Genomic DNA, 24,609 nt, shown 5'->3' with positions numbered 1-24,609 from the left:
TAACATTTCATCGATAACAACGTTAAGCCGCATTTCACTGTGAATAGATAACAAATAATTTGTTCATTTTTTAAAATTATTACGGATGTAAAATTTGCTTCCTAAAATTAAAATATAGAATTTTTACATTCTTTTCATATTCAGATTTATAACAATATTATTTTCATTAAAATTGAATATTAACTTACCTGTAATAGTAAAGATATGGATACAATTCCTTGAGCTTTGTGTAGAGCTTCTGAGAAATTCGAATAGAGCTGTGAATTGAAACCAAATATTTGAATCTGCAACAAAGTTGAAAAGATTTATTTGAAATATTTAATTACATTATAAAATAAAATTAGAAGCCAATAGCAAATAGTAGCAAATGGGCTACTTGATGCTAAGTGGTCACCACTACCCATAGATATTTTTTGTAAGAAATATTAACCATCTCTTACGTCGTCAATTAATTCACGCCACCAATTTTGGGAACTAAGACACTGTGTCCTTAAACTACGTTTTTTTAATGAGCCAACTACGTCAATGATCCAGCACATTTATTTTATAAACATATATATATATATATATATATATATATATATATATATATATATACTAGAACATTCCCACTGCTACGTAGATTACGACAGTGAAAGAATCATAAAAATCGGTCATGTAGTTATGATACGTATAGCGTGCTTACAATGATACGAAGTTCTTTTTTTTTGCACTCGGTTAAAATTCATAGTTAATTTAGAACTTTAGTAATAGTATTATGTTAGAGCTTAATATAAATGCTGAGAGATATTTTTGTAGGTATTATAAAATCTCGTTTCAATATTATATTCAAAATATTTATAACAAAAAAACCCTTTCCTTAATAAAGTGCGTGGATAAAAATATAAATCCTTTCAAGAATAAGCACATGATTTTGGATTTAACGTGGCTGTGTAAGAATTTGTCACATAAATAAACAGGAGGTACGCTTGAGTTGACTCGCAGTCGTTCTTCGGGATTACATTAGGGATTTGGGCGCCTCGAGGGGAACGCACGGCCTGTGTGAAAACATCTGTTACGTTTTCTTTGTTAAGTTTCTATAAAAAATCGTTCGTATTACCAATAAATCCATGAAACGATTTATAAATAAATTAACTCAGACATATATAATGAAACGTTGGATTACTTCGTTAGCTTAGAAGGTAATTTATGAATGGCAAACATGTAAGACTTGAATACACTTATTCAAGTCCGAGGTGCTTCGTTACTTCGTCGTAACACGCATCGCATATGATTATTGTTGCTAAGAGTATAATACAACCGTTTTAGTTATTTTACAATGCATTAACCTGTCAATGTAATAGGTCATTAAGAAATTGTAGGTACTCAATACGTTTGAACAGTAAATTGCGTGCGTTCGTAGTGTGTTGGCGTAGTGTATAATTTAGAAGCGTATTTATTGTAGGTGTAAATGTTTGCATACGTGTGCTGCAATCAATTAGTGCGCATCTTCCCTCTGTTTACTTGGTGAACTTAGACGTGCCTTCAATATTCCGATGAATATCGACTAATAATATGGCAAGGGATATTGGTTTTCGAATGGCCTGTGTTTTGCTCGGTCTGGCCGTATGTTAAACATATTGACGATAACGGCAAAGAGATTCCCGTCTGATGAAGAGAAAATGGACGGAGATAGAGAAGTTATAAATAACCGATATAAAATGATCAAGAAAGACAGAAACATGAAAACATGAACAGCCTGTAAATTTCTCACTGCTGGGCTAAGGCCTCCTCTCCCTTTGAGGAGAAGGTATGGAGCATATTCCACCACGCTGCTCCAATGCGGGTTGGTGGAATACACATGTGGCAGAATTTCGTTGAAATTAGACACATGTCTTGACATAGACACACATGTCTAGACATAGGTTGATTCCTCACGATGTTTTCCTTCACTGCCGAGCACGAGATGAATTATAAACACAAATTAAGCACATGAAAATTCAGTGGTGCCTGCCTGGGTTTGAACCCGAAATCATCGGTTAAGATGCACGCGTTCTAACCACTGGGCCATCTCGGCTCAAGAAAGACAGAGATAGATATAATTATTATGTTAGGATGTTGTCAGTATCGTAAATACTACTCTACTCAATCCTTCTGAGGTTATTTTAATCACGATCTCGACCGATCTATAAATTTTTCATATCTTTTCTCACAATATATTATTTTGTTACATATAATTAGCCAAATTTGTGGATAATTTCACGATTTATATGTTGGTGATTATGAGGTTCGCTTTAGTCAATCAAGCTACGTACTTATAAGAGCGGTTGAGTTTGTTGAATTTAATTGCAGATATAATGATAATAGCCTTAATATGAACGCAGCCTACAATATTATAGTTTGTTTATTAGTGGCTATTTAATAGTGGCTTAATAGGTCAGCATAGATGAAAATCACCTGTCCGAATGCTTTTCAGGTGAACATAATGTAACTGTAACAGATGTACTAAAGCTTTAAATGGTAAATCTGTAAATTCCCAAAATGCCTATAGAATCGTCAGCCATGGTTTATATTTACCTCTTGTTGATAATTCAAAGTCATCACTTTTATTAACTCGATTCATTTGTTTATTTCGAAATTTTGCGTAAGTAGTAATAATTATTGGTGTATATACACATATAATTTAAAAGATTTACAAATATCACAAAACAAACTATTAAAAACACTACACCAACTGGACTACCGCTTTCCAACCAATGAACTTTACAAGAAAACTGATACACTATCTATAGCACAATTATACAAATAGAAAACATGCATACTTATAAGAAAAATTCTCTCAGGATCTATACACACACAAACTACTTTTAAGACTAAATTACATAAATACTATACACGAAATATACATAAATTACAAATACCTAAGTTTAGAACTAAACATTATGGTAACAAAACTATACAATTTGAGGGAGCGCTAATGTACAATAATCGACCGAAAGAAATATTTAACGAAAAATCTTTTTTGAAATTTAAGGCTAAATTAAAAACATACTGTCAAACTTTATAATTATATTTGAATGTTTCTATAAATAAGGTCACCATTAACTATATATATGTTTATTATTTTGTTACTAGTTTAAGTTTCCTATGTAAGTGAACTTTGTTCTTAATGGGAAATAAATCATCTCTCTCTCTCTGTAAAAAAAAAAAAAAATTACTAGCAGTGCAGAGATTATTCAGGAACTAAATGAGTTTCTAAGTATAAGAAACTTTTGGTCAGGTTACCAATAGAATTGTACATATCTTCATTTTATCTCGATCACGGCTATTTGTGATATACAACACACACACATTAACAAAACATTTGTCTTGGATAATTCAGCTTATTTATTATTAATTTAGGGAAACTTATCCACAAAAACTTATTAAAGTTCTTAAATTATTACTCTAACAAAATTTTAAAAATATAGAGAGTAGTTTTAAAACTTAACAAGTTTCTGTAAACTATAAATAATCCAAACCTGAGTATACCCGATACCAAACATCTTGCCTGCGTGATTAAGGGTAACACACATTAATTAATTGGATTAATTGGTACCATCTTTTAATGTAAGAACAGGTAGGTAACAAATTTACCCAACAATAATCAAATAACTTCAACAAAGCGGTTTTATAAATTTCAACAATTAGAAAATCGATAAGAAATATACACATATATATATAATTATAGTGACAGACTTTTTTTTATTAATAATAAACTTTTGATGCCAAACATTTAAATTCCCATTGAATTTCATACTTTAAACATTTAAAATTTCCTGCCCAATTTAACCATTTCAGAGGTGATGTATTTTCAATAATGCGGTAACAGCTGTCTTTTAATCATAAACAGAAACCTAAATACAGTTTACAATATTTTTAAATTAATAATTACGTACTTTTGTACAAACTTTCACCCTAAGTTTCATCCTCTTCAGTGATGAATTTAAAAATAAACTGTTTTTAAAATGAGCCTAAATATCGATTTTTCTCAGATATTAATTTTGAATAATCTTTTCAAAGACTTCACTTACATTTCCGTAAGAATTCATGTATAAAATTTCATCCTTTTAGGTCCACTGGCTTAGGCTATACGTACGTATTGTCTGTCAGCAATTTTAAAATTATTTTAGGTAGAAGATATCAATAGAATAGTGTAAGTATAATTAATTTTACTGTTAATTATTATCTTTGTGGAGGTGCGTGAGATCCTATTGGAATAACCGACTACAATTTTTTTCTTCAAATTAATTGTAAGTTTTTTCAATCAATAAAATATTTTTCCAAATCAATTCATAAATGACTGACATTAAAAAAACACTTTCATTTTGAAAATGATTAAAATTATCATTCAGCGATGTACGAATGAAGTTTAAGCTACCTTCTCTCCCGCGATACATTAATGGGATAAAAAAGCTGAGATTTATTTTTTATTTACACGACTCATCTGCTGTCACCTAATTATAGATAGAAAAGACATCAATGTGTTTACGTATAGGTATATACATACATACGGATATATTTTAGGTATGTATGTAATTGTTTTCATTTTCGTTGATTTTAAGTTCATTTTGAATATTAATTTACTAATTTTTACTTATTGTAGATATAGATATCGGATATTTATTTATTTGACAACACCAACAAGTTCTACAACAACAATACACAATAGACCAAAAGTCATCATAATTAATTGGTGTAATTGCCTACTTTTTTACAGGTGTCCTAAAATTACTTGAAAATTGAAATATAAGTCAACATTGTAAAAATTATAAAAAGTTAATTGATAAAATAAAACATTATAAAATTAAAAATAATATAATGAGATAATAGAAAACAGTCTAAATACAGTTTTTTGTCAAAATATTAAAAATAAGTTGAATAAAATAAACGATTGTGAATTTAAATACATTGATAGAATTTGTAAAATGTCATAATGGATTGATATTCGATATTGTGACAGTGTATTATTTTGGATTTTTTTTACAATGTAAATTACATTGTAAAAAAAATTTACATAAATAAACATAAATAAACGTACCTCGGCAGGGAACGAATATCCGTTGATAGCATGCTCAGATCCAAATTGATCGTGTAGTCCATAGTGTATGTGAATCTCATGAAATTGGTATTTATAGGAGAGAGGTCCGCCCGTGATGTTGATATGATGACGAGTCTCGTTCTCCACGGTGAAGATGACCGAATGACCCGTGTTGCTGATCAGACCATTTATCTGTGCATATAACTTTTCATTAGCTTATGATGTATACTTGAATTAACTAATATGCATACATAAGTTTTAATATTAACGATATAATGTTTTTGAGTGCTTTCGTTGCTTAAATAGATTTTAAGGGTTTTCTAATACTACAATACAGCGTTAGTTTTTAGATAAAAATATTACTTATATGGTATATGCAAAAAATGCAAAATAACATTGAACTAAAATTCTTATTAATTAAATATCTAGTAGGTATTATAATTCGAAAACCTTGTTTTTATATAAATGTCAAATCAAAGCATAATCTTCAGAGTTTTTACTCTGATTATCAATAAGTAAGTAACTTCTATATTTGAATTTAAATGGCTAGAATTTATATATTTTGGCTATAATAACTTAAAATTACATGTTGGAATTTGATTTTATGTAATATTATATCTGCATTATAAACTGTTGCGACTTGTCTAACGTCTTATCATTAAAAAGACAGAGCGTTACAATATTATTAAAATATTAAATATTATTTATAGTATCTAACTAAACTGAACCTACTCTATGTTTATCTATATGCAGAAATCGAAGATTGGGATCGAATAGCAGCTTCTCCGGTTCGAGGTTGACCGGGGACTGCCTGCGCCCCTTGTTGCATAGCGACCACTCGGGATTTATGAGACCCCAGAACGCTGGACCTGTGGAAATAAGATTCGTTAGCCCACGTAAATTGATTTATTAAGCCGTGCATCGTGACTACATTACTTCGTCAATTAAGAACTTAATTGGTATATAAAATTTACTAATGAACTGTAACAAAAATATTAAATGAAATGTCACCGACATTATTAATTTTGATTTTGGACACAGTTATGTAGTTATGAATATCAAATATATTTATTTATTGTTTGCAATATGTTATACATGCATAAAATAAATTATCAGAATGTACAAAGTGGCAGCAGGTACAATGGCAAATTGGTGGCCTTTATAGACATACAGCCGTCGGATGTCACGGTAGCCAGCATGCGTAAACGATCCCGTAGTGTCGCTCAAAGACGCAGAGGGTATCGCAGGGCTTAGTGGATACAAATCGAGTTAAAACAGGCGGACTTAGCCTTAGCTACCTATAGTATCTAGTTTTTTGTGTATGTAGATATATAATATGCTTATAATATGTATAATTATAAAACTACAATGAATAGCGAAAAATATTCAATGGCAACTCGGGGCCGTATTAAAACAGTAGTCTTGTTTTTCTTTATGTTCTTTGTATTCGAATTGAAATAATATATGACGATGATGTGATTCATCGCATAAATTCCTGTTAAATTTATAAAATAAGTTTAATTTCGGATAAATCAACAGGACGCTGAATTGTTTAATGAGAGAATCAAAACAAATTGAAAGGGAGTATTATTATAAAATATATCATCAAATAGTAAGTGTTCAGAATGACGTGTTCCGTGTACCTAGCATGTTTCATGCCTACACAGTCCGCTGTAATCAGTTGAAACCAAAATGTTCTGTTAATTATTGTACTGTCAAAGCGTCATAAAGGCGCATTCACACGGTGACCGCAAGCAATTAAAAATAGTATTTTATTTATCATAATACGAATAATCGCTCACATATATTTCATCCATGTACAAATATTATTATTTCTAATTGATTCGCCCGACTCTGGTAATAAAATCAAGTTAACGTTCATATTCGGTATTTCAATATGGAGAAAATTGTACGAAAGTGGCCAAAGTGCTTTGGATAGCGTTCACGTTTTTATTATTTATGACCTTGAAAATTGCACGAGTAAGCCGGCGCAGTGGTTGCGGTCACGCCTACTTTATGGCCACGCGTTAAATGTGTTTTTTTGGCATCGGTTTTATGAAAGATGAAAAGGGGCCAAAGAATATTGCGTTGTGTTAATTAAATTCTACTTGGGAATTAAAACGAAAACGTTTTATTAGTAGTTTTATATAGCACGAAAAAATGCACTTCAAGAAAGTTTTAATGACAATATACAAAAAAAAAACATCACAAAAGATTTAAATGTAACATACATATATTTATAAAACATACTCCCAATTAATTAATACACGATTTTGTCTCGACCTTTCGATAGTAGCAATAGTTTCGCCAGGGCCTTATTTAGAGGAGGCCACAACCGGGCCCTCCACAAGAGAGGGGATCACTCAATAGAGATTTAAAAAAACATAATCCCTACACATAAACCATTTTAATCTAATATATACATTTAGATACTATATTTACATACGCAATAGAAAAGGGAGAAAAATAAAAAGTCTGTAAATAATTACTTGGTGGTAGGGCTTTGTGCAAGCCCGTCTGGGTAGGTACCACCCACTCATCAGATATTCTACCGCCAAATAACAGTACTCTGTATTGTTGTGTTCCGGTTAGAAGGGTGAGTGAGCCAGTGTAATCACAGGCACAAGGGACATAACATCTTAGTTCCCAATGTTGGTGGCGCATAGGTGATGTAAGGAATGGTTAATATTTCTTACAGCGCCTTTGTCTATGGGCGGTGGTGACCACTTACCATCAGGTGGCCCATATGCTCGACCGCCAATCAATGCCATAAAAAAAAAAAATATTGTGTACCTGATAGGCAGAAATTAAATTATTTAATTTGTATAATAATAATAAGGGCCTCACTGCCTTGCCCTGCTAACATAGGGTGGTCTTAGGGCTCCTTGCCTCAAAATCCAGCCCTGAATGACCTAGCTCTTTGTAATTACATTTTAATTTTTTACATTTCATTATCGTTTAAAACGTTTTAAGGTTCGAAATACAAGAAATCAATTATAAAGTTTAAGTTCGTAAATAGACCTACTTAACTAAAACACACGCTGTTTTATACTGAAAATATATAAAAAAAAAAAAACATTTTTCTAATTACCTAAAAAGTATCACATAACAATTACTTAAACATTGCGACCAATACAACCATGAATTTGTATTAGTTGTACAAACAGCGGCGCAGCGGTTGTGGTAACATTCACTTTATAGCTTGCAGCTACTATAGGTTAGGCTACATTTTTTTGGCACTGTTCACGTAGCTGTGGATAAAAACTGTAATTACGTCAGCGACAGTGTTCTCACTACACTATTAGAGGAAATGCGACCGCAAACCGCTTGCTACCTCCCTAATCTTTTTTTAAACACTAATTGCAACGATTTACGTATACGTCATAATTTATAAGGGTATTTTTTTATTTTTCGTTAAGTTTTTGTCTAAGTACAAAATAATGGATATTTTTGTATTATTTGAATAGTCTTTAAGTTTACATATATTGCTGAAATTTAATCATATATGGAGTATTAAAAACATAGAATAGATATTAATTGTAAGATAAGCTTTCGTTTACAAAAATAGTTGAGACAAATTAAAGCATAATAATAAAATAAAAATTATAAAAAAGTTAAGATACAAGACAAGCTAATAACAAAATTAGTATATACAAAAGAGATGGAACATGGGATAATATCGAAATGCCATTACTGTCATAGCAAATGTTATCAAAAAAGAGAGGCAAAGTATCGTAAGCACGATTACTAATGGGCTTGAATATTAGGAGGGATGGGGCTCTAACGCACGCAACATCGATTCTGGACTTCGAAAACCACGGCCAATGTTTGCTCAATACATTTTAACTTTTGTTTGCTAATCTACTTAATTTTCATTTTATCTGTTACTTTATTGAAAAAATGGGTTATGGTTTTAAAAATTTGTGTATTTTTGACTGTATGTTTAGAATTACTTGGATGGTGAATCGGAATATAGAGTCAAAGATAATCTTGGCATAAAATATTGACAGAAAAAATCGAATGATAAAATTCAAGTAAGACCATAATATGAAATATCTGTAGCCGAGTGATGCGATAACACACCTCACAATTTTGCGAGTAACGCAATATGAATGCAAGATAAATCGCCCGTATAAATTTCATGTCACGTAAACTGGCAAAAATGTTATCGGCACAGAGAAATTGATACGGTTCACAAACGAAATATTTTCGGATTTGGGGTAGGTCATTCGATTGAGATTTTCAATGTGACCCCAGATCAACAAACGTATAACCCAATGGTTCCGTACCTTTACTTTGTTGATCGATAGTTAATTGGTTTCGAATAACTACGTTATGTAACACCATAATTGACCCAGTAAGTCAGTATAGTATAATAATAAATTAATTACATTTAAAACAATAATCTTATTGTTAGTTATATAAACTACCCATAGCATGTTCGTTTATATAATAATACCGACCAACTGCTTTAATAAATATAGAGCTCTATCTGTTACGAGTAGTAAGCTCATATCGTTCAGTTGCTGTGTTATTAATGCATTTTCTCAAGACGACTCCTTCAGTGAAAGACTTATATATTTCGAACCAGCATTAAAACGTGTGTTGTGCCCGGACATTTAATTTCAATTGTATTTTTATGGAGCTATTTCAACTAACCTACAATTAAATTCAGTCAAGTAATTAAGACAATATGTTCATTACATTTATTGTTAAAATGATAATAATTAAATAAAACCTTATTTATGTTTATTTCAGCCACGCGGTTTCAAATAAGCTGAATAGAGTCAATTTATCTCAATCCGTGGGTGTCGTTAAAGCTCACTAAGGGGTTTTTTGTGAAGCGCACCCATTAACAGAGTACGTAAGTGCATCAACTATATTTTTTTCATTTTAAATAGGTAGTTGGACGAGTAAATGAGCCACTTCATGGTAAGTGGTCACCACCACCCATATACATTCAAGCTGTAAGAAATCATGTATAACCAAAGTTGTTAACTAAGATGTTACCACTCACCCTTCTGGTCTATACAAGCAGAATACAACAATACTAAGATTTGCTGTTTGTCGGTAAAAGGTGGCACCTACCCAGACATTTTTTTCTCGAAATCACCGAGTAAAATGATGGTTAGTAGATATCGCTCACACTAACAAAAACATTCCCAAGGAGAGTTAACGCAAGACAGGTGGGTGTCCGTAAATGTCTGCGAAATTATTTCCATGACGTCAAATTCTTTACATATTGTGTCGATTCCAAGTAAACGGAATAAAGGTGAGAATCGCTAACATAAAATTAAATGATTTGAAGAAGCGAATCAATTTACAGAATTTAATATAAAATTAATAATTTGTTATTACATGCTTTGCTTGATTTTCATTTTATTGTGCTTATAAAATATTAAATACAAATAATTATATTCAAAATAATGATAATCTAATTTATATAATAAATATTTACTTGGAATAAACTCATAACGATCGTTTTGAAGTTGGCTTTTTACGAATAACATTTTCCGAATGTGTGAAATTAAGTAATTAATTTATTAAGTTTATCTGGCACGTAATTTCAACACAATAATAAGGGATATATAATGTAAGATGCGTACATACCCTATACTAATATTATAAATGCGAAAGTAACTCTGTCTGTTACTTCTTCACGCTTAACCGCTGAACCGATTAAGATGAAAATCGGTATGGGAAGAACATAGCTACTTTTTATTCACCCCTAGACTAGTGTTAAAATGGATGATGATGGCTGGTGTGATATAAATAAAGTTTAATAAATTTCGCGTGGGTAAAGCCGTAGGTTTAGCTAGTAATAAATATAATATCAAAGTGGCGTGCTCACCTGAAATGCCGTCGTAGGTCCACCATTCCTCCCAGCTGACGCCGCTGACGGCTGCAATCAAAACCAAGTCTAATTAACTGCACTTTCGTTATGAACATTGCTCTTAACATTTCTTGTATAACCTTTGTTTTAATACAATTTTCTTTTCTGACTTAAAGAAGTTAAAAAGTATTACGTCCTCACAACTTTACTTAAGTTTAATTGTTATTATTTTTGTAATTGTAGTAACAACTACTTCGCAATATAATTTTGTATATTTTGTTAGAAAACTGGTTTGTACATTATTTTAAGTTTTGGTTTTATTAATTAATTAAATAATACTCCGTTATACGATTGACTAAAAACAATAAAATAAAACATGGAAACTGTATAAAAAAAAAAAAACAATCACAAAATGAACTCTAAATTTATTTTTATGTGTGTGTACGAAATTTCTATTTCACTTTTACTTTACTAAAAAACAATCATAATGAAATGAAATAAATAAGCCAATGACGCGGAAAAGCGGTCTTCTTTCGAAACAAAACATTTTCCTTGACGAGGCGATGTTGTACACTTCAATTGTTCTCAAATCGTTATGTCGATTATTTTGCCGCCTTTTTGTTTCCGAAACAATGTGCAAAACATAAAAGTGTCCGTTATTGTATTTGCATTAAAACGTATGACATAATTCGTGTTTTATAATTATAATAGAGTTTTATTTTTTAATAACCATCTCGTAATATTAGTTAATTTTATTATTATTGTGGCAACTTTCCGTGACTCACCACTCCAGAGCAGAGATAAAATTAAAACACGAATAATTTTTACCTTAAAAACGTAAATATTTCAACTTCACGGACTACACCAACTCACGAGAGACGGATTTTCAGGAGATTAAAATTTCTAATTTGAGCGTTCTGAAGTTCTCTTAATTAAGATTATAGAATTATGATACTCATAATATTTCGGAGCAATTAATTCAAAAATACTTAAAATGAGATTCTTATACCGTAATTATCTAAGAAGTTGCTTTCTTGTTACAAGATATTCTCCCTTAACGGACGGTGGATAATTGTCTTAACAAAGCTGTAATTAATGTTTAATTTGATTACAGTTTCGTAGTGCATTATTTCCGCCGCAGAATACAAAATAATAACTGAAATAGCAAACAAATTTCAAAATATATAAGCGATATCCATCGTAGTACATATCCCAAAGCGTACAGTTAAAATGTATACCAATCTCGAACTTACTCGATACACGCCTGATTTATGCTTTTAATTTAAATTTTTGCATTCGCCAGGCGAAGTTCGCCACGGACGCGCCGCCTGCATTGCAAATATATGTCGCAGTCGAGTCGAGAGATCGTTTCCAGTTTCGATTCGATACAGCTTGAGCGAACTGTCGACTTTTAATCTTTTAATGCTACTCAACAAACTTTTGCCTCACGGAATACGTTCACGTTTATTTCAGTTAATAATATGTTTCGAGTAACTGTTTTCGCAGTGAATTAAAGTTTGTGATTGGAACGATTTCGTAAATTACTTTAACCTTTTAGACGCAGTGCTGACGCCACTATTAGTTGTGTAAGGTTCGTTACGATAACTAATGACTTTTTCATTGCTTTGTTATACAAGAGCGTGGATAACATTAACCAAGCTTACGAGCCTACGAGCCCAGTGAATACAGCTCACAGCGGCTTAAAGTAACTTTACCGCCGAAAACGACACCTGGGGCAGCAGGCACATTGTAGGAGATCTATGAAATACAAAAATTTGCTTAATTAAAACACACGACATGTTATGTTTTACTATAAACATACTATCGACATATATTGACGATGACGTGGTGACACAATGTTTCTATACGAAAGAATTTCGTCAGATTATTTCACTTGGTATATCTGAGAATTAATTCATACTCAAGATTACTTCCAGAGACTTAAAATAAATACTTTTAAATTATTCCGCATTTCGACTCGTTTAGTACTGCAAATGCTCTGAAACAAACATAAGATTGAATTCTTATGCATTGTTGCATTTTGCAGACGCGATTGCTACGTGACGGAGGAAAGTGCCCGCCTGGGAGATGCCAGTCAGCGTCTGTTTTGTAGTCTTAACTCTCGACCGAGTCTGCAAGACAGAGCGCCGGTTCTACACAAGGGAATACGAAATTATTTTGTATGGAAGAATTAGATTTCCTTCGGAAATTGAGGCTATACCTTAACTTTGAAGTGAATACAATTTATTACGATACAAGCGCAGAAAAACGATCAACCATCGAACAACAATATTTCAATGGCATTGATGTCGCAATCAAATGCTGAAAACGTGAGCAATTCGCAGCCGACGAACTCCACAAAGAGCTTCAACCATGCATCGGAAATGAATCAGTTTCCGTTTTGAGTGGGGCATATGATATATCTCACCAACAAAGCGCAATCCAATGTAGACTCTAAACTATACGCAAAAATGTTCGAACTAGAAATCTTACCAGAATGGAAACAAGAATAGTCAGGGACATATCGAACGTACTTATTCGTGCATTTTAAATTCATAGTGTAAGTTCGTGAACATTCGAGAATTAAAAGTAATTTAATTTAGTTTTGCACTTGCTTTTTGTGCCATGGGGTGCATATTAAAGCGCTTTGCTGAATAAGTTAAAGTTTGTAACATTTCAAGTAATGGCGACTTTACGAAACAGCGAGTCACAACGGAAGGAGAACAATTTTATTGACGTATGAAATAAATAAAATCACGTGGAAAATAGGCTATTTCACGGTGCATTGAGTGTTCTGTGCGTGGCAAGTGCAACTAGCGATGAATCCTTATCGTCGGCACCCGCGGCGCAGTGCAAAGATTGCATTGACGCGTATAATTGTAATAGGTATTTTAATATCACTCGATTGGAAAGGAAACAAAAGATCGAATAATGCTCTTTATATTAATTTGAATAATTATAACATGGTGAGCCTTAAACGTGTTTAATAAGCGATTGATCAAGTGATATTTGGAACAAATATAAATAAATACATACATAACTAAGTAAATTGTAAAATAATAATGATTTGAATATGACAAGAAACTTTTTTTTTTAAATAATTGTCTTGTATAAATAAAGCCTTGATTTTTAAAGCATTTCTATTCATTTCACATTTTACGTCCTTAATATTTCGACCTATTAATAAAAAAAATATTCTAAATATCAATATAAAACATCCAGCAAGTATCGATAACGTACAAAAAACTATAGTCTTCTAGGTAAGCCGTGTGTGTTCGGATTGTAGATTTTTTCGTATTCTTAGATTTAAAAAAAGACTAATATTATATCAAAATATTTCATCAATATAAATGTAATATTATAAAAATCGATAAAATATATACGAGTATGTCTCATTTCGAAAATTAATATTACTATGTCATCGGACTTTTGCGTCCGGTATGGACGGTGATTGTTTGAGTTACAATCTACTTGTTATTCATTTTTTATCTATAAAAAGTTAATTAAGGTTGTCCTTTATTTCGTTTTTTAATTAATTATACAGTTTGTAAATCTGTTCTATAAATTCTTATATTTCCAGATATTACAGCTGGGTTTAAATGAAGTCCATTATTTTTGCATAAGCACTGACAAATTATATTTACTTATGGAAAAACTTAGTTAAGACTGGTTTATATTTTCATTAAAATTTATTAATTAAACTAAAATAAACAAAAAGTTTCTTAATTTATTATTTGTTGTGGATTTTTTTTTAAATCTTACTATTTTAAAACAGCAACAAGAAACGAAGTCATACTCTTATTTCAGTCAGTTAATAAATATAGTTACTAAATATGAAATAACTTGGATTCTTTTTTTAAATTAAAATAGCAAATCAGCTTTAGACGTTATAGTGTTTTAATAACTAGAAATTATTACAAGAACAATATTCAGTGAAGCAAAGTTAAATTAAAGTCGTATGCGGATTTGGCGTCGGTTCGCCTGAGCTTAAGGCCGGGCACCTGCGCCCTGGTCCCGACCTACCAGTGAAAACACAATTTGCGGTGCGCCTTTTGTGACTCCTGTTTACTTTTATGCAATTTATTTTTCGTGTTTATGTACGTTGCACGAGCATTCATTCAAGCTTTTCTCTAATTCGCCAGATGGTCACCGCTGTTAGGATTTCTAAACATACGCCGTTTTGTCTTTCGAGGTTTTATTAGATTAACGACGGCTCTTATAAATATATGTTTAATTTGTATTGTATATATCATGTTCGCAAATTAAATAAATAATATTTTTTTTACGGCTTAATCTTCTTGCCTATTAAATAACTAATCTGTGCATAAACTATACATATTTTGTGTTTCTGTTACTAAAAAAGGTGCAGATAAACTTAGCGCTAGTATGTATTAATTCTAATTTAAATAATTAATATTTATTGTATTACCTTAGTATAAAAGAATACGGCAACATTACTTTTTGCATAAAAATCGCTTACAAAAGCAATACAATATTTCAATAAAATAAATTTATCGAAAATTTGTATAGAAAATCTTTTAGTATCAGAATTCATAGCAATTCTATTTATTTTTAACAGTTCAATTTTGTATTTCGCAATATGATTTAGTCGTTACAAATACATAAGAAATCATTGAGTCATAATAAAATTATTAGCTTTTGTGACCTTTAAACAGATATCACTTGTAGGTTTGTGCAAGCCCGTCTGGGTAGGTACCACCCGCTCATCAGATTTCTCTTTTCTATTAATCGGTTTGATGGATGAATCAGCCAATGTAACACCTTAGCTCCCAAGGTCAGTGGCGCAATGGTGTGATGTAAGGAATGGTTATTTTTTTTACAGCGTCAATGTCTATGGGCGGTGGTAAACCCTTTTAAATTCATAAAACATTAATAATACACCTTATTGCTAAAATCAATGGTTATAAAAATGGCGATACATGAGAGTATTTAGTATATTATATTTATATACGATTTCCATACGTACAATAGATACTTCTTGGTTTATTTTCAAATAAATTATAGCATTAAAACTGCTTTAAACTAAACCTTTTAAGCGAGATTTAAATGGAAACAAATAAAGTGTGAAGCAAAAGGAGTTCAAACAAGGTCATAAAACATGTCACTGGAACGAGCCTATATATAATCAGCTTAGTGATAAATTGGTAAATAGCACGCGAACGACACAGCTGTTTCCGGGCTTAACCTCACGCCTGTCTTCTTCATAGCTCACCGACTTCGACCATTGCAGTGCTACGGAGATAGTCGAAACTGCGACGAGTGACGTTACGACAAGACATACTTTAAAACAGTTTTCAGATAACCAAAGCGACGCTTACTACAAAGCGTAGGTGTTGAGGTGTGTTTTTTAATTCGTTAAAAGTAAACGTGAAATTCAGAATAAACCTTTCACTTTGACATATCAATTTGTATTGTTATATTACAGATTAAGTTATTAGGCATTCCTTACACAGTTCACATGTAAAGAGCTTAGATTAAACCACAAGTAAAATTATCAATTTACATAGTATTTAGAATATTAATATAATCGGCGTATGTTGATAATTAATAGTTATTCCATAAGACGATTGTCTTTCTTAGTCTTTTTCGATTGTTTCGATCGTCGCCGTGTCGCAGTGCTACTTTAGACCAACCGACGTCTCAGATACCGAACAATATTGACCTGTATCGCCGAGGGCTACATTGAATTTTATTACTTCAAACATAAATAGAATTCATAACAATGAACTTCGTTTATCCATACTGTTGTTAGTTATTTTATCTGTTCTATGAATACATTTTTATTTGTTTTCAACTCCAGTATTTTACTAGATTTAAAATAAAAAAAAGCTGAATTCCATTGTATAAATAAAGTATGACTTTAGTAAACTGAGATATTTTATTACAAATATTATACGATACTCTTTTATCGGTGATTATTAATAACTTTTTTCTAAATACAAACAGTTTTGGTTGTTGATGTAGTTGTAAATTTTTATTGATATGAATACAATAATTAATTTACTTGACGTCACGTGACGACCTGTTAAATATGTTATACATAAACTAAAACCCGATTACTATAAAAGGCGAATCAATTTCCTTACGAATATTATGATTGTCTACTTGATATTTACAATTTTAGACAATATCTGTCTATCTTTATACATTTACCATACTATTAGTTATTCGTAGTTTTTAATCCTTTAGTAGCAAGCTCACCTCGCCATTAATCGAGATACCCAATATGCTAATTTATATAGCGATTATATTGATTGTATAAACATGTCTTTATGATATAATTAAATTACTCTTTGATGAATTCAAAAACAAGCAATTCGATGTTTTACTTAAATCTTACCTGTATAAGACAGTAAAATTTGCAGTATTGCCGACGCTGTTACCGCACCAAGGAGGTTGTACATTGTCTATGACATATCTTTCGGCTCCGGCATTTGAAATTGTCTATAATCTTATAAGAGTAAAATAATTATCTTCCTTTAACTTTTTCATGGTCAATAATTCAGACCAAATCAAATCTTATAGCTGAGAATGTAGTAAGCGTGTCTCGTTGCTCCGTTTCATACTGTCATCTGAAACAAAATAATCGATATACTGTTTCAAATTTTATAAAAAACAATTAATAAAGAAATATGTCGAATTATAGTGCAATGTTTCCATATGTAACGTTGCTCTTGCTAAAATGTTTCATTTCTGCCACGTGTAGGTACTCGGTTGCACAAGCATCATTTTTTTTTATAATAAAACAATTATTATTAATGAACGAACATAAATGCGAGCGCATAATTATGTCAACATTTTATTTTCCAACGCAATAATTTAAAGTACTATTAAAATAAAATCACTCGTTCTATATTACGGATAAAATTAAATATTTAAAACATGGTTATACAGGAGTTTGTGAAAGATATATATTTAATTAAATTGATAACATATTTTGTTCAATATGATATTGATTTCCTATTTTAAACATATCATAGTTGGACAAAAACATGCATGTGAATTTTCTCTTTGAAAGTATGTTTATCATTCTGTGGAAAGACGGGCCCTAAAATGTATGTTTTTTTGGCACTAGTATTAGACTTAGATATAAACGAATTTGATTAATGAAAAATATAATTCAGTTATAAGTAAGTTTGACTTCAGCAACTTCGCTTCCAACGACATTGGTATAAGATAAATATTTAACGATAAATTAACCACAAAAACAGGTTGGTTAATTTAAACGTAACTATACGGAACTCAATGTTTACTCTTGCAAGTACATTTATTGCTGAATTTATTCAATAAATAGAAACATTTTTGCATTCGCGTTCTGTTGCAAAATTGGCGCAGCATTCATAAATCCTTCATAGCCTTTATAAATTAATGCAGGCGCGATTCCAACACGTAACGTTACGATTCAAAGATTTGCTTTATGGGATTAATATAAAATTGTGAATTTTTTATTTGAATTTTATTACATGTAAATCTAATTACTTATTTGATTTGTTAACTCGTAGTTACATTAATTGTCATATAAAAATGATAGGTGGTAAATTAACATCGGTTCGGTATTGATTCTAACTCGATAAAATTAATTTAATTTCAAGCGAAGAATTTTTCATGAGAATTAAAAATTTATAATATATAAACGGAAACAAAAAACCCTAACACAGTTATATAGATATTTATACAGCTGAGTACCTTCCTCTATATCTGTATAGACGTATATAATAATTAATTAAGATTTACTATTTCATTACATTTTGTATATTTTATTGCAGCGGAAAAATGATGAAATGACAAATATCTACTTAAGTAACTAAAACGTTACTAAAAAAATATTTTTTAAACAAATTTTATACAATTTTAAAACATTAATGCGTTACTTAAAAATTACCATGTGATAAAATTATTTTTTAATTATTCGTACAATCAGTGACAGTGACAATGATTAATTGTGTTATTTCTGCGTCTTGATTTTTAACTTAAGGCGATATATAAACAGTGATATTATACGCGTAGTCGGTAAAGGCATAGTGAACCAAACGAAATGTGAACTACCCAAAAATACCATTTAATAGAATGAAATAAAAATGATTTAAATTTAGTTTAGTTAGTCATCGATATAATTAAAATGAATCTAATGTAGCGGAATTAAAAACAACAAGAGTTCGAAAAAAATTATATATTTTGAACGTGTAAGTAGGTACATAAAAAGGATAAGAATGGGTGCAGTAATTTATTATTACAAAACAAAATTGTAAACAAAATATTTTGTCAGTTTGGTTCTATTTTTCAAGATCTTACAATAATAAAATCATGGCCGCACTAAAGTGCAAGTTAGACACATAAATTCAAAGAATATATTTACCTAACAGTGCTTCACAGGAGAGCAACGCTTTCTATGCATGTGATAACGAATGTTATAAATAATATGCATCGCAGTCTTCCGACAAAAACATTTACAAATATACCCACAATAACACAACTGAAATCACTATAAAGATGTAAAATAACAAAAGGTAAGGTAGATTTGTAACGAATTCATAACTAATTGCTACTTCAAAAGTTGTTACAGTAATAATTTCGTAAAAGCGGAGATTTGTGTCTACATAAGTTATCGCTTGAAACTTGCTGATAATGGAAATTTGATAGGTAGCGGTGTTGTAACACTTGGATGTAAGGTCCTACGTTGGTTCGCTTCATCGTATAAATAAGCGTGAAGTTGTGTGGTATCACGCGAACCGGTCATTAACCCTGCTTCACGGTTTACTAATGGGAGCTGAGGGTGTCAAAACGACCGCAACGAAACCGTCAACTATAAGCGGCGGCACAGCTAAGATTGTAATACTTGTTTGTATAATAATAGAGACTACATATACTTGTTTGTTTAATAACTTATCATAGTTCGTTTATATTCTAACATATAGTTTTAAAATCAATAAGTTCATATATTATCGTTAATTTAAATTGTTTTAAAGTTAACTGTTGACTCTTTGAAGCCTGATCAGACTAATAGATTGACAGAGCTTTAAAATACCAATAAATAAAAAAATTTAAATGTAAAAATATTGACAGAACATTTCATATATTAGGTTTCTTATTAGTTTTGATCTAAGTCAATTGATAGAAAGTACATTTTTATTACAAAATAATAGTTTGAAAACAACAATTGTTAGGTTAACAATCCACAATCTCTACTGATATTATAAATGAAAATCTCCTTACTTGTTTGTACTACTTTCAAGCAACAACAGAGTATCGGTTGATTTTTTTTAGAGTAGGTAGTTTTTGGCGTAGTATGACCTAATGTATGCACTTGAGACACGGATAAATATTAGTTAGTTATAAAAAGCATCCAATGTTAATTTCTGTCATAATCGTGTTTAATTTTTCTAATTAGCTATCGGTTCTTCTACGTTGTTCTCCCTTAGGGTATGTCTAATCAAATACAGATGATTAAAAATATTTATAGTGGATTGATGTGAATGATTTGATTTTAATTGTATTAGTTTTTTTTTTAATAGGAAGGCGAACGGTATACTTTTGCCACCTGATGATAACTGGTCAACACCGGCCATAGACTTTAGCTCTGTAAGATATATTAACCATTCCTTGCATCACCAATGCGACATCTTGGGAACTAAAATGCAATGTCCCTTATGACTGTAGCTACACCGGTGTATTCATCCTTCAAGTCGAATATAACTATACTAAGTACTGCTGTTTGTCAGTTTTATAGGAGTGGGTGGTACCATCCACACAGGCTAGCACAAAGCCCTACCACCGAGTTGTATTGCAAATAAATATAAATTGAAAAAATACAACTTAAAATTAATCATCTCAGTTTGTTAATAGGATACTTTTATTAAATCAATTTTGTTGCTTCAATTTTATTGAATTGAAAAGTGAAATCTATTCATATAATAATTCAACTTTAAATACAATTAAGGTTTATTAAAACAATGAAGAAATTTAACAATCATAATGTAACAATAATTTATGCATATGGTATTAGTTATGGTTCATGATCTTGATTATCTTAGTTAATTTTAAATTATTTAGCTTACATTTAGCGTTTTACGTACGACGACTAATACAAAAAAAAAACATGTAAATCAAAATGTTCATTTATATCGTACTCTAATATCAATGCGTTCATTTATTTTCTTCAGAGTTGGATCGAACACTGAAGATATTTTATCCTCAATTAGACGGATTATACAAGGGTAGTGCCGTTTAAATCTTTGGTGTTTTTAAGCTCCAGATTTTATGAAAATCATAAGCTTCAAGCCGTATTCCGTAACATTGTTCTCACTCTCCACATGCAGGCCGAATTTCATCCAACATGCAGGTTTCCTCACGATTTTCTTATCAGTACCTATTTAAGAACATCCATTATCTTGTATGGAACACGCGACGCCTTCTTTAGTTAAGATTCGTGTGTGATTTTTATTTTCTCTTGTCATTAAAAAAACGTCAAAATCTTTTTTATTTTTATTTCAATGCATGTAATCCATTCAGATATTTAAAATTGTAATTATACTTGCTTCGGATTTAAACAAGACCATTCATTTATTAATACATCAAATGTACAGTTGGGTGAATTAAAGTTATGTGATTTTATAGATTATAAAAGCCGCGGTCGACGTCCAGGTTTCAATGAAAAGCGTACACATTTACACATTGCTCTGTTCTATGTGCACATAAAAGTTTATCGCGGCTGTCGTATTTATTCGTAATTACGCGTAATTGGATGCAAGATAGTAGTACGAATTCAAATCTACTGAATTTTGTATGTAATGTGTGTGTTAATATCGTGGTATAAAATTGCAACATGGCTTTATAGTAGCGAATTGTTCGATTGTATATCAACTCAATGTAAGATTATCTCGGTTAAAATTAAAATTATGTTTAATTTGCGTGACTCGTCCCCTTTACGACAGAGATTTATGTCAACTTTTACGGTGTAAGCACATCACACGTGTCCTTGATTTGTTGATTGCTCGGACTTTTTCTTTTTTTTTTTTATATGGCGATTAATTTATTGCGGTTACACGGTTTGATCTTACTTGGTTTTATTAATAATTAGGTATCCGTCCTGGTTTCACACGAGAGCAATATGGGTTATACTTAAGATAAAACTTTTGATTAAAGAAACAAAAATAGTTGAAATTTCCTTTTTATATTATAATATGCATAAATTATACATATAAGTCTTCCTCTCGAATTACTTTGTTTATTGGTGAAAACTGCATTAAAGTCTAAAAGATCTAAGCGCGGCAGGAAGTGACTCTGATGCTATGTAGAAAAGCAAAACTTGTTGCAGCATCAAAATTTTTTTTTTCATGAATGTTAAATAGATAATTCAGTATCTTCCTTTTTTTCGTATAATTTTTTTCATAAGTATAACGATTTATTTTACTATTTTGCCAGTGAATTCACAACATCAACTTATAAGTGAATATTTTATTAAATTTTACGTATAACTAACAAAAGTACTGTAATTAAATAAAGAACAGAACTTAAACGTATTCACTAGAATTATTAAGCAACAGGGTTACAAAAAATGTCAATAACATTATGCTAAAAGCCGTGAACAGAATGGAAGCAGAGCGGAGTGGAATGTCAGGAAAATATTTTTTGAAAAGGTTCGCTTTTTCAAAGCCACGTCGTCGTTGTATTGAATGCGTTTTAATGAAAAAACATGCACCGATTCGCAACAGTCTAGGGAATTAAATCCTCGGAGCGGCGTTCACGATACCAAATGCATCGGTTGGAATTTTCATTCGGCCGAATATTATTTCCACGGGGATTTGGCATCTGCCTATTTAAAATTATGGCAGCGATTGATACATTTTGAATTAGTTCCGAGTGTTACAATCGATTTACCATCGAGTACATTCCAAATTGGTTTCAGTTAGGCGTTTTATGTTTTATTGAATTTATATACACATTGTGAAATGTTAAATATAAATAAATTAAATTTAAAAACTTAATATTTAAGTGAAAAAGATTAAAATATATTGCATTGAAAGGCAAACTTAAATAATATCGTGAAGACCACAATATAAATAGTTTTCACGAATTATTTATTAAATTAATATGTTTGATTAATATAGAAAAGTTTTTATTAATTTTATAGTTATTCTTATATTTATTGGTATAGTTATATAACAACCAGAAGATATTTGTAATTTTTGAATTCGACAAAAATGTTTTCCAGATTATAAAATTATTTAAAATTTTAGTAAAGTAAATAAAATAAAGTAAAAAGTAATATAAGTAAATTTGTATCATTATTCACTAGATCGTCTTCAACAATTAATGTTTTATTTTAGAATAGTATGAAAAAAAATATTATATATGGCATTATATGCACATTAACTAGAATAACTAAAGAAATCGATTTACTTCTGATAGTAAAAATATACGATTAATATTTTAAATTATTTTGTTATTGCATGTAATACGATACACAATATGAACATATGTGTACTTCTAAATAAATTATTATAATTACTAATAATAAAAAAAACGTACGTACCTATTTTAAATACGCTGGTTTCTCAAAACAAGTTTTATACATTTTAAAACACTGATATCAGTTTCAACCTACTACAAATACTAACTAAACTATTTTCTGAAATTAAAATATATTTGAGATTTTTTACGAGAATATTTTTATCGCAGTTAAAAGTTTGAGCATTGTCGTAAAGTTCCCGCCATTTCACGAAATATAGGTCTTAAGTCCCGTCTATGCGGTACAAGGTGCGCGGCGCGACTGAAGTCTGAAGGCATGTTTCACTGGGAACCACAGTCAACATGATCCCGCTGGCCTACCTTTCAAGTTTTCTATTCACTGCTACGATTCGAAATGTCACATAAGACTTGTTTTGAACAATGTAGATTCGACTATAACATAGTATATTTAACTTTCAAAGTCGTTTTACGCGAATCATTTTTAGTATCGTTTGTAACTACTTTCAAATAACGCTTTACTGAACGGAGTTACAAAAGGATGAATGAAACAAATTGTTTCACAGGAAATTAAACTTTGAAACGCCATTCATAAGGTAGTGATCAAGAGATTGGCCAAAAAGTGAACCTGATACGGAACGCTGGAAAATGTTTGAATTTTTCCATGCCAGACGGAGATAGATAGAGTTTTTAGCGACAAAAGGGTACGGCCTACACAAATCAAGTGGTGGGGATGATCTTAAAATGTTCTAAGATGTGTGAAGACAAACTCGTTTATCTATCTATACCTCGGTAGAAATATAGATTCTTCGATAGATTTATGAATATAATATAAACTGGAGTACAAAATCAATAACACAGAATTATTCTTTAATAATATAAATACGAACTAGTGTAAGAACTCTTTCATGAAACATGTAAACATTTTCAAAGGACCTAAGTCAAAGCAAAATGTTGTTTATTTTGTTAGGAAAGAAAGCCTGTATACAACGAAGAAAACGGCACATGTCAGAGCATGAATAAAAGAAGAGCTATGTTTCAGACTTTCAAAAGTTTAGGTAGTATTTTTCAGGGAGATACTTACATTTCTCATGTTGCGTGTCGGTCGTTAGAGCCATCTCGGGTTCAACGAAGTTGCTTTTATATGAAACTCGTTATTTTTAGAATGAAATACAAAAATCTTCAATTGTTTTAAGCGAAGAAGATAATAGTATTCTTCTTAACAAACAAT

The 24,609-nt window shown here is 30.8% G+C and overlaps 1 protein-coding gene across 1 annotated transcript in view; it reads right to left on the bottom strand.

Moving 5' to 3' along the window:
* LOC113397402 (carbonic anhydrase-related protein 10-like) overlaps positions 1-23,696 on the bottom strand; it is a 29,791-nt gene extending 6,095 nt beyond the window's left edge. Inside the window, exons 1-6 of the mRNA XM_026635721.2 lie at positions 23,446-23,696; positions 17,254-17,485; positions 10,911-10,961; positions 5,792-5,928; positions 5,060-5,251; positions 189-284 (exon numbers count right to left, since the gene is read on the bottom strand). Of these exons, the coding sequence (XP_026491506.1) occupies positions 189-284; positions 5,060-5,251; positions 5,792-5,928; positions 10,911-10,961; positions 17,254-17,317 (540 nt within the window). The 5' untranslated portion in view covers positions 17,318-17,485; positions 23,446-23,696. The remainder of the gene's footprint in view (positions 1-188; positions 285-5,059; positions 5,252-5,791; positions 5,929-10,910; positions 10,962-17,253; positions 17,486-23,445) is intronic.
* Between the last annotated feature and the right edge of the window lie 913 nt (positions 23,697-24,609).

The sequence above is a fragment of the Vanessa tameamea genome, chromosome 3 (assembly GCF_037043105.1).
Source record: "Vanessa tameamea isolate UH-Manoa-2023 chromosome 3, ilVanTame1 primary haplotype, whole genome shotgun sequence".
Lineage (NCBI taxonomy): Eukaryota > Metazoa > Arthropoda > Insecta > Lepidoptera > Nymphalidae > Vanessa > Vanessa tameamea.
This window is presented reverse-complemented; position numbering and strand designations above follow the sequence as displayed.